General features: G+C 33.5%; 2 protein-coding genes across 4 annotated transcripts; one reads left to right on the top strand and one right to left on the bottom strand.

Moving 5' to 3' along the window:
- The first annotated feature begins 306 nt into the window (after positions 1 to 306).
- On the top strand, positions 307 to 1369 carry LOC140956752 (fasciclin-like arabinogalactan protein 11). Its single transcript, XM_073413617.1, has one exon. It carries the CDS (start codon positions 362 to 364, stop codon positions 1085 to 1087), a length of 726 nt encoding a protein of 241 aa, XP_073269718.1. The 5' UTR covers positions 307 to 361; the 3' UTR covers positions 1088 to 1369.
- A 2789-nt stretch (positions 1370 to 4158) lies between these two features.
- On the bottom strand, positions 4159 to 6908 carry LOC140957002 (zinc finger protein GAI-ASSOCIATED FACTOR 1-like). 3 transcript variants are annotated; one of them, XM_073414036.1, is made up of 4 exons: positions 6664 to 6908; positions 6371 to 6530; positions 5876 to 6272; positions 4159 to 5532 (listed from the first exon to the last, which is right to left on the bottom strand). In XM_073414036.1, the coding sequence occupies exons 2-4, from the start codon at positions 6510 to 6512 to the stop codon at positions 4557 to 4559; spliced, it is 1515 nt and encodes a 504-aa protein (XP_073270137.1). In that variant the 5' UTR covers positions 6513 to 6530; positions 6664 to 6908; the 3' UTR covers positions 4159 to 4556. The 3 variants fall into 3 exon arrangements, with proteins under 3 accessions (XP_073270137.1, XP_073270138.1, XP_073270136.1); XM_073414037.1 differs by having other exon boundaries at positions 6371 to 6517; XM_073414035.1 differs by having other exon boundaries at positions 6371 to 6536; positions 6664 to 6907.
- Between the last annotated feature and the right edge of the window lie 9356 nt (positions 6909 to 16264).

The raw sequence follows: 16264 nt of genomic DNA, 5'->3' as shown, positions 1-16264 counted from the left end.
TCCCAGTGCTTTGTAGTGATAAAAATCGAGTTAAATAATAATTTATATTATTCTAAAAATATATATTTATTTATTTATTTATATATAAGAATTAATTAGTATTTTTTTAAAAAAAAATTATTGTAAAATTAAATACATGTGCAATTGAACAACACATGAATAATTGGTAATAAATTCAATTGTTACTAATACTTCAACCTCTCACCAACTATGTAGGGTACAGTCCATCTCATTTTTGTAACTAAAAATTGCCAACTAAAATGCCACTTCACCTGACAATTTCCATTCTCATAAAAACCCTACTTCCTTCTCTTCAAAACCACACCACCTTCTAATCTATCCATCCTACAAAAAAAAAAAAATGGACCAAAAGATCCCTTTGATCTTCTCTCTCCCATTTTTTCTACTGCTTCTCTTCCAATGCACCAAAACCTTAGCTCAGCCACCGGACACCGCCCCCTCTGGTCCAACCAACATAACCAAAATCCTCGAAAAAGCAGGCCAGTTCACCACATTCATACGTCTCCTACAAATCACACTACTAGGAGAACAAATCGATACCCAACTCAACAACTCTAACCAGGGTTTAACAGTCTTCGCTCCAACCGATAACGCCTTTTCGAGCCTCAAAACGGGCACGCTCAACACTTTAACTAATCAAGATAAGGTGGCATTGGTCCAGTTTCATGTCCTTCCGACTTTCCTATCCATGTCACAGTTCCAAACTGTGAGCAATCCACTGAGAACTCAGGCCGGGGACACCAGAAACGGGGAGTTCCCATTGAACGTCACAACTTCCGGGAACCAGGTTAACATTTCCACCGGAGTCGACGATGCCACTTTGATGAACACCGTGTATACCGACAATCAGCTGGCGGTGTATCAGGTGGACAAGGTTCTTCTTCCTTGGAGCATCTTCGGTCCGCCTTCTCCTGCTCCGGCACCGGTGACGGGGGGTACTGAGAATAAGAAAGCGAACTCGGCTGCCACTACTGATTCTCCGGCTGATTCTTCTGGGGCAACTGGTGATGCTGTGCCTGGCGCGGTGGCCTTTGGAGCTGCGTTGTTTGGAATATTTTATTTGTGACGATTTTTATGAGCCCAATTGTCCGATGATTTGATTTTATTTGGGTTTGGATTTGGATTCAAATGTGAATTAATGGGCCGGGTTCAGGCCCAGTTTACATCTTCGTAAGCGGTAAGCATGGGGACAAAAAATTAAATTAAAATTAAAATTTTTGTTACATCGAGTCAATTTTCTCCATATTTTTTTCCCAATTCAATTGTTTTCATTTCTCTTTTGCTTTTATGTACTTACGATTTGTGTTTTGTGAGATTATTATGTTATTAAGGGATTTGTTTGACATAATCGAAACGTCTGCTTAGTTGTTTGAAGATGAGAATATTGGATTTATTATAAAGTTGGGACAATTTTATATATTTTAGACATCGTTTGGTTCGTTCGATTGGTAAGATATAATCTGATAACTAGTTATTGAATAACTAATCATTTGATTTTATAAATAATATACAAAATAGAACAATAAAACAAAACATATGATGAATGTGTACTAGAAATGTATTAAAAATCTGGATAATAGATAAAAATTTAGTGTCTTGGTCTGGATTTTTTTCTTTCCTTTTTTCATTTAATAATTTCAAATTGAAGTATGACCCATGATTAAATTTTATGATTATGATATTGTTTTTATTTGAATATAAATCAAATTAATTACAAAAACGACTATACAAGCATGATACACGTCCACCGACGTAATATTATAATTTATAAATGCAAGCATTTGCGGTTTGAAATTTTCCGTTTTCTATAAATTCCAAATGTTCAAATACATAAAATTAGATTAATGAACCAAATGATGGCCTAATTAATTATTTTTGACAATTTTTATATTGCAAATTAACCGTAAAACTTATGTATGCACATGTTCAAGAAGTGATGGTCGGATATTAATAAGAGCGGTCATTTTATCTGTTTTTTTTCCCTGAAACAAAATAAAGGTCATTCTCAAAATTTATGGCACTATATTACTAATATATGATATTATAATAACTATACATTTGGATAGTTTAGAGATAAACTATATATATAATTATTTAAAATAAAATTTAGCTAGTTACAACTTCGAAAATTAATGAACAAGTGATGATGTGCTTGAGTAATTATTTGCATATTTTGGGAGCGCGCAAACTAAAGCAATTGCATTATTATTACTTTTATTAATTTTTTTAGTAGGCTTCTTGTTATACGATCTCGCGGATTTATATTCATGAGACGGGTCGACTCGGTACATATCTAGGATAAAAAATAATATTTTCGGATTAAAAATAATATTTTTCATGGGTCAGATCGAATAAAATACTAGTCTCACAAAATTGACATGTAAGACGGTTTTTTTGTGTTTTTTTAGATACACTATTTATAAAATATTATTCTTAGTTGAAGAGTAATTTGGCAGTGCACATTTTACAGGCAATAATAATTGACAGTGTTACGAATGGTTTTTAGGGACACGCAGTTCATAAAATAAAATGATAATTCCAACACCTTATATTTGATGGTTATATTTTAGTACTTTAAATTGTGTGAGAGAGAATTACACTATTTAGTTTTAGGAAATGGAATTTGTACGATTGCATTAATATGTTTTTTTATTAGGATGGTTGTTTGAGTATTAAAAATATGAAATTTTCCAAAACAAGAATTTATTTCGAAATAAATTCTATTTGTATTTATTATGGATACATGGTGTATTTCTAATCATATATCATTTGACATTTTCATTTTTTGTTACGTAAGGATGATATATGTTTCATAAAGAGCAGGTCTCTTGTGAAACGACCTCATGAATCTTTATATGTGAGACGGGTCAATCCTACCGATATTCATAATAAAAAATAATATTTTTTCATGGATAACCAAAATAAGAGATATGTCTCACAAAATACGAACCGTGAGACTGTCTCACACAAGTTTTTGCTTTTCATAAATGATGATGACAACGTGATTCAAAGCAACATTTTAAGTTATTTTTTTTTAATTATTATTATTATTATTATTACACACACACTCTCTACAGTCTACAGTCACATATTTCAACATATGTAAACTAAATAGGTAAGAAAATGTCATTAATTAGTTATTAATTTTTGTGAACGACTGATTATTATAAACTCATTGAAATAGAAAGTGCTTATTAATTGAAAATCCACAGGATCTATGTCAACATATAAGGAATAACAGTAATTCTGAAGCTCGAGTTGATGACTTGAAGCCCTGACACCTAAGTCCCGAATTTAGGACATGCTCGACTTGAGTTCGAAATTTAATTATAATAATTTCTTCCTCTAACTAAAAAAGATGAAATAAAAAAATTTACACTGCAATATGCATCATTCCTTTATGTGTTTCTTGAAAAAATATTTACTTTTATACCTATATAATGATATGTCAAGAAAATTTGGAACTAAAGAGATAAAAGTACTAAACTTATTAAGGGCCGAGTTTTTTTTTTAAAGATTATAGTTTTAGATAACTGATTAAATTTATAGATTGAAAGAAGTGAGAAAAATCAGAAGGGAATGGTGTTTGAAAATAAAAGTGAAATGCTAAAAAAAAATAAGCTATAGTGTTTGATAAATAAGTGATTTTAATATTAATTTGTAATAAAATATTTATAAAAAAAACTCTTATTAGATAACATTTTTCTCTCTTCGAAATTATTGGGAATAAGAGTATCCAAAGGTATTTCCATCTATTCACCAAAATTATGAACAACTTCTTGAAAATAAAAATCAGTCAAATCTTTGATATTTTGATTAAATTAAGCAAAAATCAACATAAAATTAGGTGATAAGAAATTCATAATTAAAACTGATATTTTTTCAAGTGATTACTGAATAATCGTTTTTTCCTTAGAAATTGCAAAACAATCTCTAAATATGAAATAACGAGCAATATCAAATTGAACTCGTACCAACTGCAAAACGTTAACATGATGGAGTAAGTACACTTGGGTCGATGATTTCTTGAAATTCTTGAAATCTGACTGACAAATGATTTCACAAGTTTTAACAAATTATATGCCCTAGCTAAATAATGCCAAGAAATTGGCAAGTTTGAAGCATCTGGTCCTCACATGCAAAAATCCCTTTTCGACATGTATAAATTCACACTCCACATATAATACCGACCCCCAATAATCACATGCTCACAGTGTCTAGTGGTCCATTGATTATCAAACCCTAGGGAAAATAAAACTAAAATGGCTTTGATTTTTAGTTTAAATTCATCGGCAAAAAGAAAGCTTTCTACATGCAGTAAAAATATGAATCTGATTCAGTCTTGTGATTGCCGAGTCACCTTTTTGTCACGTCTCTTCCAACATGCAGTGGCCCCCTCTCTCTTCTCTGACAATTCACAAGATCTCTTCTGTTTTCCAAGTACTGTATTCCTGCTTATGGAATAAGGAAGCTTTTTTTTTATCGATTTTTTACCAGCCCGGTAAGTTTTCATGGTTTTTACCATTCGTGGGAGCTCAGATGTTCCTGCTGTAATGGGTCAAATCCATTGAAGAACCCATGGTGGCGAATTTCGCTAGTTCATTTCCTCCAACTCCAAGAAAATCCCTGGTTAGACTGCTTTCTCCTTCGATTACTGCGGTTGATTGGGCTTGTTTTCCTTTGTTGTTTGGGAGTGTGATTAAAGGATCTGAGTTTCTTGACCTGCCCATTAATGAATTACTGGACTCGAACAGTCCCGGGACGCCTCCGCCATAGTTGGAGGCCAGTGTTGAAGCAGAAGTGGAAGCCATTAATCCATTCAAATTCTCAGGTTTCCCAAGATTCATCTGGTTAACTTCATTTCTTGGCTGGTTCAAGGGATTGAAGTTTCCGAGACTCGAGAAATTTGAGCTCATGAGCCCGAAACCGGTGCCGAAAATGGCTGAATTATTGCTTCTGGTAGATCCCATTTGAGCTGCTTTTTGCAGTAAAGCGGTGGCTGACATTGGAGCTGGTGGATGATTTGTTTCTTGCTGATTTTGGCAGCTAGTGCTGTAGTAAAGTGAACTTATAGCTTCACACAATTTACCTTTGTCTTCCTCCTCTTCTTTTAAAGCTCCCGATGATCTGTTGATCAACCACTGGTTCTGGGAGGCGGCGGCCATTTGCACTAACTCAGGCAAGATTGTTGAATTCGATCCCAAGAAATTTGCATTTGAAGAACTTGGATTTTGAATGGGATTCAGATTGAGATGAGGATTTGTATTGTCTAGCCATAGGGGTAGTCTTGGTTTCTGCAAATTATCAATATTCAGCTGGTTTCCTGATTCTAATCCCGCGAGCTCAGGCCTGAACATGGTGGTAAATTGGGAGTTCGCGGCATTGTGAAGATTGTTGTTCAACAGCACTTCGTTTCTCAAGTTCAAATTTACTGAAGGAACTGGAGTGAATCTTGCACTTTCCTCCGCTAACGCATCACAGAAGGCTCTATGTGTGATGAAGCTATCCTTTCTGTTACATAGAAACAAGAAATCGCACTCGATACTAATTTTTAAACATCTGCGCTTTCCAAGAAATTGGAGCAGAATTATAATTGATTCAAGATCCTGGTTTTTATAAAAGGAAAGATTTTCAAATACATAGGGAAATTCTTCATCCATTCAAATCTCTAGCTGATCAGTCTCATTAATTTCAGATGTGCATTTATTTCTCACCGAACCAAGAATACATTAATTAAATTCCATGTGTGACTTCCATTTAATAGAAGCACACGGTACATGACTGAGAAATTTGAGAGGGAGATATACATTTTTAATTGTGCATGTCTTCAAGAAACATATGGCATAGTTAATACCTGGAGAAGAGAGTTCCGCAGTCACATTTGTACTCTCTTGTTCCACAGATCTTACTATGAGCTTTCCAATCAGACTGAACAGCGTACTTCTTTGAGCATTTCTCGCACTTCCATTTTTTCTCGCCATGTTTTCTGCTGTAATGCTTCTTTATTCCTGTCAAATCCCCGAGTGCCCTTGAAGGGTCGTGGTGGACGCAAGTTTTTTCTGGGCAAATGTAAACTTTCTTCTTCACTTCTTTGTTTGTTCTTTGCTTGAGCTTCCATGGAAGATTGTGTCCTCTTCTGTGAAGCTGCAGGTTCTGGTCTCTCTGAAAACCCTTGTTGCAGATTTCGCAGATGAATCTGTTTGTTGCCATTAAAGACTTTGGAGACAGCGCTATCACTTCTGCATCTGGATCTGAATACAGGTGTCTCACTCCAATGTTTCAAGGGAAAAAAAGAAGAAAAATAGACGAGAGAACATATTTTCTGAGGGGAAGTGAAATTTACGCTTGCCTGGTGTTCCGGGAAGATTTCTTTTCCTCTTGGATTGATTAGAACCAGGGTTTGAATCATTATTAGGGTTCATATGATCAGGATCTTGAATGAACCCTCTAATGATAGAAGGAACAGCAGAAATCCCATCATCGGACATCATTTTTTCTGCAGAAAAATCCTGAAACTTTGAACCAAAATCAAGTATATTAATTAATTAATTAATACTCAAAAGCAGATAAGAGTTGATGTGTCTGTTTGTGCGTGTGTGTGTTTTCTCACTCACGAACAGGAAGAAGAAAACAAAGCATTACTTGTGAAAATGGCCAAAGCCCTGAAGAATTTCTTGACCTGTTTCCCTCAAAACAAAGCAAAAAAGATCAAAAGGCCAAGGAACTAGCTAGCTAGTCTTACATGAGGGGAAGGTGGAGAATAGATTTTAGTATTTTTCTTGCATGTTAGCAGAAAATAACAATGATACATATGGGAATGAAACCTAGCTTAAAGGGAGATTTTTTGTTTTCCATCATATTTTTGTTCCCTGTTTCTCTCACCTTATCTCTTACACGGCTGTTGCTTCTCAAAAGCTGGTCAGCCATAGATAGACTCACCTGGACCACTCTCTGTGTCACTTTCCAACTTTTTATATTTTTAATTTTTTTAGCGACGTTAATATTACAATTTTCTTTTTCTTTTTATATATTTCATTAATATTCAAAGGATCTGTATAATTCATATTTGACGATACAAAAGAATTGATATTGTACCATAAATTTAGCATATGTTATATATGTATTAAAATATCAAATTCAAACCAATTAAACTCGGGGACACTTTAACTTTAATTAATTCGAGCTTCGGTATTCCTTTTTATAAAACATAAATTGTTGAATGAACAAGTTTTTTTCTTAGATTACATCATTTTCCTCATTTAATTCTATAAAAAGTTTTTACTTTGTAATATTTGCAAACAAAGTTGGAATATCATTTTTATCGAATAAATAAACTTATGTACGGGTATTTATGTTAAAATGACACAAAAATTGCAATTTCTAAGGAAAGTTTGAGCAAAAAAATTGAATGGAGAGATGGACTTGAATAAATTAGAAAAGAAAGGGATTATTCTGAAGTTTGGTTCGAAATTTGGGGTAAAAAATTTGGGGATGCGATTTAATTTTACCCCAAATTTGATACAAGTTTATACATGTATAAACATATATATACATATACATGTGACGCTACGTATTTAGACTTAGGTAGGTCAGAAAAAAGGTTAAAAGAAAGAAAAAAAAAAGTTGAGAGGCTTTTACGGTGACAATGATTAAGCCATTATATTATAGATTTTTTAGACCATTTTGCTTTCTCAATTAAAAAAAAATTTAAAAACGAAGACCAATAAATAATTAGATTTTTAATTTTTTATGTTATATAAGTTACTATTATTTTAAATAAATTAAATATTTTGCATGTTGGTTAAATGATCATTATAAATAATATATAATTATCATGTCTCGTGAGCTACTGAGAGAATTGGATTCAGTAAGGAGCAGGTGGCTGGAGTCCCCACATTTACAGATAAAAGAAAGAATAGAGAAAAAGGATGGTAGCATGTAGGAATGTAAATGAGCCGAGCCGAGCCGAGCCGAGCCGAACAGTATCAGGCTCGGGCTCGGCTCGTTAAAATATTTTCTCGGCTCGGGCTCGGCTCAGGCTCGGCTCGTTCGGAAGTTATGAAGCTCGGGCTCGGCTCGAGCTCGGCGCGTTAATGGCTCGTTTATCTTGTTTAATGGGCCTGGCTCGGGTTCGGCTCGTTAAACAAGCTCTTTTATCTTGTTTAAGGAGCCTGGCTCGGGCTCGGCTCGAGCTCGACTCGTTAATGGCTCGTTTTTTAATATAATTTTTAATTTTTAATTTATTATTATTTATCATACATAATTATTTTAATATTATAACTCATTAATTATCTCAAATTCGAGCTCACGATCTACCTAAACGAGCCGAGCTCGAGCCCGAGCTTGTGAACCACTTAAACGAGCCGAGCTCGAGCTCGAGCTCACGAGCCAGCTAAACGAGCCGAGCTCAATTTTGAGCTCACGAACCTATTATCGAACATGTTCACGAGCTAACGAGCCGAACATCATTAATCTCAAGCTCGGCTCAACAAAATTGTCGAGCCCAAAATAAGGCTCGGGCTCGGCTCGATAAGCTTAACGAACGAGCCCGAACGAGCTTTTTAACGAGCCGAGATCCGAAAAGATCGCGAACAGTTCGGCTCATTTACATCCCTAGTAGCATGAAATATATTTAAATTAAACAATATTATAATTAAGTAGTCTATTATTTTTTAAAATGACTATATAAAAATATATATAATAATATCGTATTATTACCTTTATAAATATATAAAATGTTTCAAAATATTTATTTTATTTTGCTTATTTTCTTTTAGTGAATTTTAGTGTACTTGCAGAATGACAAAATTTACATTTTAATATTCAATGGGGCATTTTCTACCAACTGTTAATTAATTTTATTAGAAAATATGATTGAATTTTAGAAAAAAAAAATTGATTATGAAAAATCTTAATAAGACTATCTAATGTTACCAAGGGCCCTTGCTTGATCGGTCAACTAAATAGCTTTTCAAAAAAGAAATAATAATAATAATGAAATAAAGAACATAGACACAATTTTAATTCAGTTTGCAGCCCTAGATGACTTTTTGTAAGCCAATTCCTTTGGTTTGACTTTCGATTTCTTTTTTTTTTTGGGTTCGTTGACTTTTTTTTTTTCGAATTTAGAGGATGTTTGACTGAACTAGTTTATAGAGCGATTATGCTCTCGACTCGGAAGCATTATTTTCTCGACTGCTTGACGACGATCATAGAATCTTGATCGAGCATAAATCTTTTTTAATCGTGTTTGAGCTTTTATATATGTTGAATATACAAATTTGTAAAAAGTGACCCTTTAACCGCAGATTATATCAAATAGGCCCCGTATAATATATATTGATTATTATAAATAAAAAATATATGATAAATATATAAAGACAAAAACTTGTGTGAGAAGGTCTCACGAATCGTATTTTGTGAGACAGATCTCTTATTTTGGTCATCCATGAAAAAGTATTATTTTTTATGCTAAGAGTATTATTTTTATTGTGAATATCGATAGGATTGACCCGTCTCACAGATAAAGATTCGTAAAACCGTCTCACAAGAGAACTATTTTAATATAAAATATAATTTGGAAGAGGTATAAAAAAGAAAGACGAGACTGACACGTTTCTCTAAAGAATATCTTTTATTTGGCAAACCTAGCTTTCATGGGGGGTCCTCCTCTTGGAGATCAATTAATTCACTGTTTCACATGTCTATTTTTATCGTGTAATATGAGCCGCTCGATATTTGACACGTGGAAAATGAATTTGAAATTTAATGGGTTTTATAGATTTTCGTGGCATATAGATATAATTGTGGGGTAAGTCCTCTTTGTGATCACGAAAGCCTAAAATTGACTAAATCATTTGAATAATTAGTTGCATGTGACAATAATGTTAGCATTGTATATTTTTGTAAATAATAATAATAATAATATTGGGAAGGTATTACATTAATGTCATTTCATGCTTGTCCTTTTTATTACATTATAAGATATGGGAAAGCAAACGGGGTTCAATTGTTCAAACATTAAACAAATGAATATGTGTGCGTGTTTAGTACGATTCAACCACTTTTGGCTTTAAGTATTTGGATCAAATCCTAGTTTAAACGACATTCTTTATTTATATATATAGTATATGCCCAATCCCCATCTCCCAAGAATGTTGACACAACTACTCCTCAACCTAATTTAACAAAACTCCACTACATTCTTCTATATTTGTAAGAGTATAACTAAGTGTATATCGTTTTATCAAAAAAAATATATGGTGATAACGGTGTAACTTAAATATTTTTAAAATCGTACAGCAGCTCAAACACCACGTTTCGATTTCTCTACCTAGTAGAGACAATTATTACACTCCACAATTTTTCTCTAAATAATTGTATTTTTTGCATTCAATGACAATCGAACGAGTGACATGGGTTTTGATATCAATTGTTAAATCAAGAGTTTGCCACTAGACTAAAAAGCTATAGATTCCCTACAGCATTATCTGACGTTATTATTTTACGGCTCATATATCCAACTAGATCAAGCGGTGCAACATCAGCAACTTGACGCACGAGAACTTATCAGAATGTTACTCATCTTGGTAATACTCTCATTCATATACGCTTAACCCAATATTACTTAAGAAATTTGAACTAATTATCTCGCTATGATATCAACTGTAGGATCGAGCGCTTGTTGTTTTATCAAAAGTTACACCTGGTGATACTGGGACAACTCAAACTTTTTTAAAAAACTGTTTGTAGCCTGAACACAACTTTTTGATTGCTCTATCCAACAGAAACGATTACTGCACCTATTATCAAAATTCCTAGCAAAAATTTAATCAAACATTGCAGTTTATCAACAGAAACTTTAATATTATTATAAAAACTGTTTCGGTGCACGAAAAATATATAACTAAAAACAGCCCTCGATTCAACGACAAAATACAAAGTAAAAGTAATTCAATAAAATTACCTTTCAATGTTCACGTATTGATATTTCAACATCTAATGTACTATTTCTGCTCACTCTTTAATTCTCGATGTAACACAACTGATCATACTATAAAATTGACCATTAAATTTTATAAAACTTATGGCGCAAAAAAACTATTTATCTGTAAAAAAAATTGTAACCAAAACTACGTTGTTATTATATGTAAATATAAATATCTGGATGTATAGTTCAGATAAGGCACTCTCTGTGTAGTAAGCTTTGCAGTTTGCAAGACGAGGTATATAAAATAATCCCGTAAAGTAGAAAATAAGTGACAGAGCTGTAAGGTATCTTCTACTATGCTATGATTTTATAACTCAAAAAAATTAAAATTATCAGTTCATTTCGATAATTATTGATCAAAGGTGCTTCATCCAAACAAAACCGTGTATGTAAAAAGCTACAAAAAAAAAATATATACATATATATATATATATATATATATATGTTTTAATTTTTCGGAAACTAGTGTTGATTTAGAACTGGTAAAAGAATATTTATAAATTAGTAAAGAAGACTACTATGATCAACCCTTATTTGCTTTGTTTGGGTAGCTTTAATTGCTACTGTTAGGATTATTTTGTCCGACAGATATCAATACATAATGAAAATATCAGAATAGGATGTAAAATAGTGAATTTGTGTTTAATCAGAATTAAATGTTGTGCCAGATGTTACAACATCTCGGACAACATCTTCATGCAGCGGAAACTTTTTATAACACAAATTGACTTGAAATAAATCGATGGAAAAAATTAAATATGCACAAGTATAAATACTTGTGCGGTGCCTTATGGCAAAAATTAATCACTAGAAAACCAAATCGTTTACACAAAAACCTATCACTAGTGATCTCCACGAAAATCAATTTCCTCAATACTTTGAGAAAACAAATGCTTTCTAAAACAAATGCTCAGAATAAAAACTTAAACAAGAAAGCAAAAACGTAATGACAAAAGGGAATCCACGAAAACGATCTTCAGCCAACTTCGTTACGGATGTTGTCTGCAGATGTTTCCAACATTCAAGGCAACACTCGGTATCTGCACTCTTCACAACAGCAACGTCTTTGTAGAATAATTTTCTCTGAAGTACACGACGTGCGAAAGTATGATATGAATTATTGAACGAGGAAGAGAGAGCTTCAATGATGTCCTTGATCTCTTATTTATAGATGTAGACTTTTATCTCCACAAGGAAACCTATATCATAAAGAAAGTAAGAGTTTAATTAGAAATAAACTCTTTTAAATATTGATACCAAATCACAATAATATCTTATTATCAAGAATAAAATCCTAGCATATTTATCTCAATAATTAGAAAGTCAAGATCTCATTAAATATCATATTATCTAGAAAGTCAAAACATATTTAATTATTCAAAATCATATCATGATATTATTTGCATAATTATCTCATTATCTAGAAAGGCAAAATATTATATGCAATCAAATCAACAAGGAAATACAATAAATTAAATTAAGAAATTATTAGGAAAATATATTTCCCTTCAATCTCCCCCTTTTTGCCTTTCTGGACAAAATGAGATCAAACTCAATTTCTCAGTTAAACTCCAATTAACTCCCCCTCAATATGAGAATTTTTCTCCCCCTGAATAAAAACAAATTAGTACGGGTGTTGTTCGTTGTGTTGGCAACACTTGAGACAACACATGCAAAAATCATTAACAATTCATTAAAAAGGATTATATCAGGGAAAACAGAAACATCAGGGAACCTAACAGATCAGAACACTATCAACATCAGCATCAGCTTAAGTTTGAGTTTGAGTCGCATCTTCTCCCCCTTTTTGTCCAGAATGGACAACCAAGTTCTCGTACTAGACCAGATCAGCTTTGGCCCGTAATCACTTACCAAAATTACTGAGATAATTGCGTCCAAAATCATTTCAAAATAATTTCCAAAATTGAAACCCACATCGATTTAACACCACTGAAACATTAAAAATCACAAATATTGGATTTCTAGTCAAATCTGGAATTTAATCGAATTTTCTTTGTTGAAATACTCAATCTCTTTTTGGTTCAACAATATTCACAATGAAGTCTAGATGCATGTCCTAATTATGCCTAATAACAGAATGAAACAAAATTAGAAACATGCAAACGGGTATGAAATATGTTTACAGATGAAGTGTTTTCGCAAATGTTGGCAACATCTCCTGACAACACGTCCAATTCCAAAATTTATTTTGATTTTTCTGCACACTTAGAAACTTATTCAATTTCTGACCATAGAAGTGGTAGCTCCCACACTAGAAGAACGGTCTTCTTTAGGACTCCTCTAGGTAGCTTTTTCCAATTTCTTCTATTTTGAATTCTGTATTAAATTCAGAAGAGGTAGCTCACACACTAAAAGCACGGTCTTCATTGGACTTTTTTAGATAGCTTTTTCCCATCTTTTCTTCTGATACAAAGCATATGCATAATGGATTTGTCTTTTTACTCAATCTTTTCAAGTCACTTTTCGTATGGGACAATGTCATGGAGTACATGATCATCCTTCAACTACTTTGTGATTAAATCAGATTATTAATCATATCCAAGTGTATTAAGTTTATATAGAACATGAAATTGTAAGTGCACCAGAAGATTATGCAACATTGTGAAAACACATCATATAACAGTCTGCATGCAAATGCAGTATGCCTAAGTCCTAGAAATGCACATGCAGATGGGGTGTTGTCTGAGATGTTGTAACATCCAAGACAACATCCATTAATGATCGGATTGCACACATGCTGAGAGATTTCCTAAGGTTGGAGAATCTCTCAAAGTTTAATGCTTTAGTGAATATGTCTGCCAATTGGTTATTTGTACCAACAAATTCCATTCGAATCAACCCCTTTTCTACTAGATCTCTAATAAAGTGATGTCAAATGTCAATGTGTTTAGTTCGAGAGTGTTGTACTGGATTTTTTGAAATATCAATTGCACTCGAATTATCACAGTACACAACTGAGGTTTCACTCTTAAGCTCATAGTCTTTTACCATTTGGTTCATCCATAAAAGTTGAGTACAACAACTTCCAGCTGCCACATATTCAGATTCATGCATTAGTTTAATTTGCAAACCAAGAAAGAAACTCAACTCACCAACCATGCTTATTTCAAAAGTAGATGACATGCACTCAACGAAATCATTAGCATGCTTTTCAGATGAAGAACCAAAGATTATATCATCAACATAGACTTGACAAATAATAATCTCACCTTTGGACTTTTGAATAAAAAGAGTTTTGTCTACCTCACCTCGTTTGAAGCCAATTTCAAGTAGATATTCTGTCAATCTTCCATACCATGCACGTGGTGCTTGCTTCAAACCATAAAGTGTCTTCTTCAATTTATAAACATGATCCAAATGGTGTGGATCCTCAAAACTATTAGGTTGTCTAACATACACTTCCTCACACAAAATTCCATTTAAAAATGCACTTTTAACATCCATTTGAAAAAGTTTGATTTTCATGTAGCATGCAATAGCTAGCAAAAGTCAGACTGACTCAATACAGGCTACAGGAGCAAAGGTCTCATCAAAATCAACCCTCTCAACCTGTGTGTACCCTTGAGCAACCAACCTTGCTTTGTTTCGAATGATGTTTCCTGACTCATCAGTTTTATTTTTAAAAATCCATTTTGTACCAATTATGTTACCATGGTCAGGAGGTGGAACCAAGTTCCACACATCATTTCGAACAAATTGCTCAAGTTCATCATGCATTGCATTAATCCAAAATTCATCTTTTAAAGCTTCATCAACATTTTTAGGTTCAAAATTGGATATAAAACATGAAAATCTTACCTGTGAGTATGTAGAGCTCATGCATATAAGTCCAGCCAACTTGCGGTAATCCATTCTCTCTTTCTTTCGAGTTCGGACTTCTCCATGCACACTTCCAATTATTTGAGATGATGAATGGTCTTTCTGAATTTTACTTGGAATATTCTGTCCATCATCTACTGCATTATCATCACTGTGTGTGTCTTTCTCAGATTCAGTGACTTCAGTGTCAGGTGTTGTGCTAGATGTTGCAACATCTGGGGCAACATCTGCATTTTCCAGTATGATTGGAATTTCCAGTAGGTATTCCACATCATCTTCAGCTTTTTTCTTCTTGAGATCTGCACAGTCATCAAAAACAACATTAATGGATTCCATAATAGTCATAGTTCGTAAATTAAACATGCGGTAAGCTCTACTATTAGTGGCATATCCCAAGAACAAACATTTATCACTCTTTGAATCAAACTTTGTAAGTTGATCCCTGCCATTCAAAGTATAACAAACACAACCAAAAATATGAAAATATTTAAGATTAGGCTTTTTTCCCATGATTATTTCATAAGAAGTCATGGTTGAACCACTTCTTAAATACATCCTGTTTGAAATATGACAAGCCGTATTTAGGGCCTCTGCCCAAAAACGCTTTGAAATACTCTTCGAAGCTAGCATCACCCTTGCCATTTCTTGAAACGTCCTGTTCTTGCGTTCGGCAATGCCATTTTGCTGTGGGGTTTTTGGTGCTGAAAATTCATGTGAAATTCCTTTCCTCCGAGGCTTTCAACTTCCATAGGACCCATAAGGTCCATATGTAGTAACTCCTGACAGCGTGTTGTTCCAGATGTTGGCAACACTGGATGCGACATGCGAATCTGTTTACCTTTTTGACAATCTCCGCACACATATGGTATACCAGATAAAAGATTAGGCATACCTCGTACAGCATCGTACTTACTCAAATTTTTCAAGGTTTTGAAGTTTGCATGACCGAGTTTTTGATGCCAAAGGTCGAGTTCAGTAATTTGTGCATGTTTGCATGAACGTTCTTCACCTATTTGATAGCAATTATCCGAAGACCTTGTACCTGTCATTATGCACATGTTAGTTTCATCAAAAACTTCACAAGTATGTTTATCGAACTTCACATGCAAATTATCATCACACAATTGGCTTATGCTTATCAAATTTGAATTTAATCCTTCAACATGAAGCACATTGTGGAGCTTTGGTAGTCCTTCAACATTCAAGGTTCCCTTTCCAACAATTTTTCCTTTAGCTCCCCCTCCATAGGTTACTCTACCACATTTTTGTTCAACATAATCGATAAGATATTCTCGTGATCCCGTCATGTGGCGTGAGCTTCCACTATCAAAATACCAATAACCTGCAGTGTTAGTTTTTAAAGAAGTATAGACAACTTTACAGTGAGTCTTTACCTTTGGTACCCAAATTTGT

This window comes from Primulina huaijiensis, chromosome 14 (assembly GCF_012295235.1).
Source record: "Primulina huaijiensis isolate GDHJ02 chromosome 14, ASM1229523v2, whole genome shotgun sequence".
Classification (NCBI taxonomy): domain Eukaryota; kingdom Viridiplantae; phylum Streptophyta; class Magnoliopsida; order Lamiales; family Gesneriaceae; genus Primulina; species Primulina huaijiensis.
The sequence above is the reverse complement of the archived record's forward strand: the minus strand, read 5'-3'. Positions and strand labels throughout refer to the sequence as shown.

Excerpts from the sequence above, each read along its gene's own strand:
- LOC140956752 (XM_073413617.1), top strand. The coding sequence starts at position 362 with ATGGACCAAAAGATCCCTTTGATCTTCTCTCTCCCATTTTTTCTACTG.
- LOC140957002 (XM_073414036.1), bottom strand. The coding sequence starts at position 6,512 with ATGATGTCCGATGATGGGATTTCTGCTGTTCCTTCTATCATTAGAGGG. Across the intron at positions 6,273-6,370 it reads AAATCTTCCCGGAACACCAG|ATCCAGATGCAGAAGTGATA; the intron begins GCAAGCGTAAAT and ends ACCTGTATTCAG. Across the intron at positions 5,533-5,875 it reads TGCGGAACTCTCTTCTCCAG|AAAGGATAGCTTCATCACAC; the intron begins GTATTAACTATG and ends TCTATGTAACAG.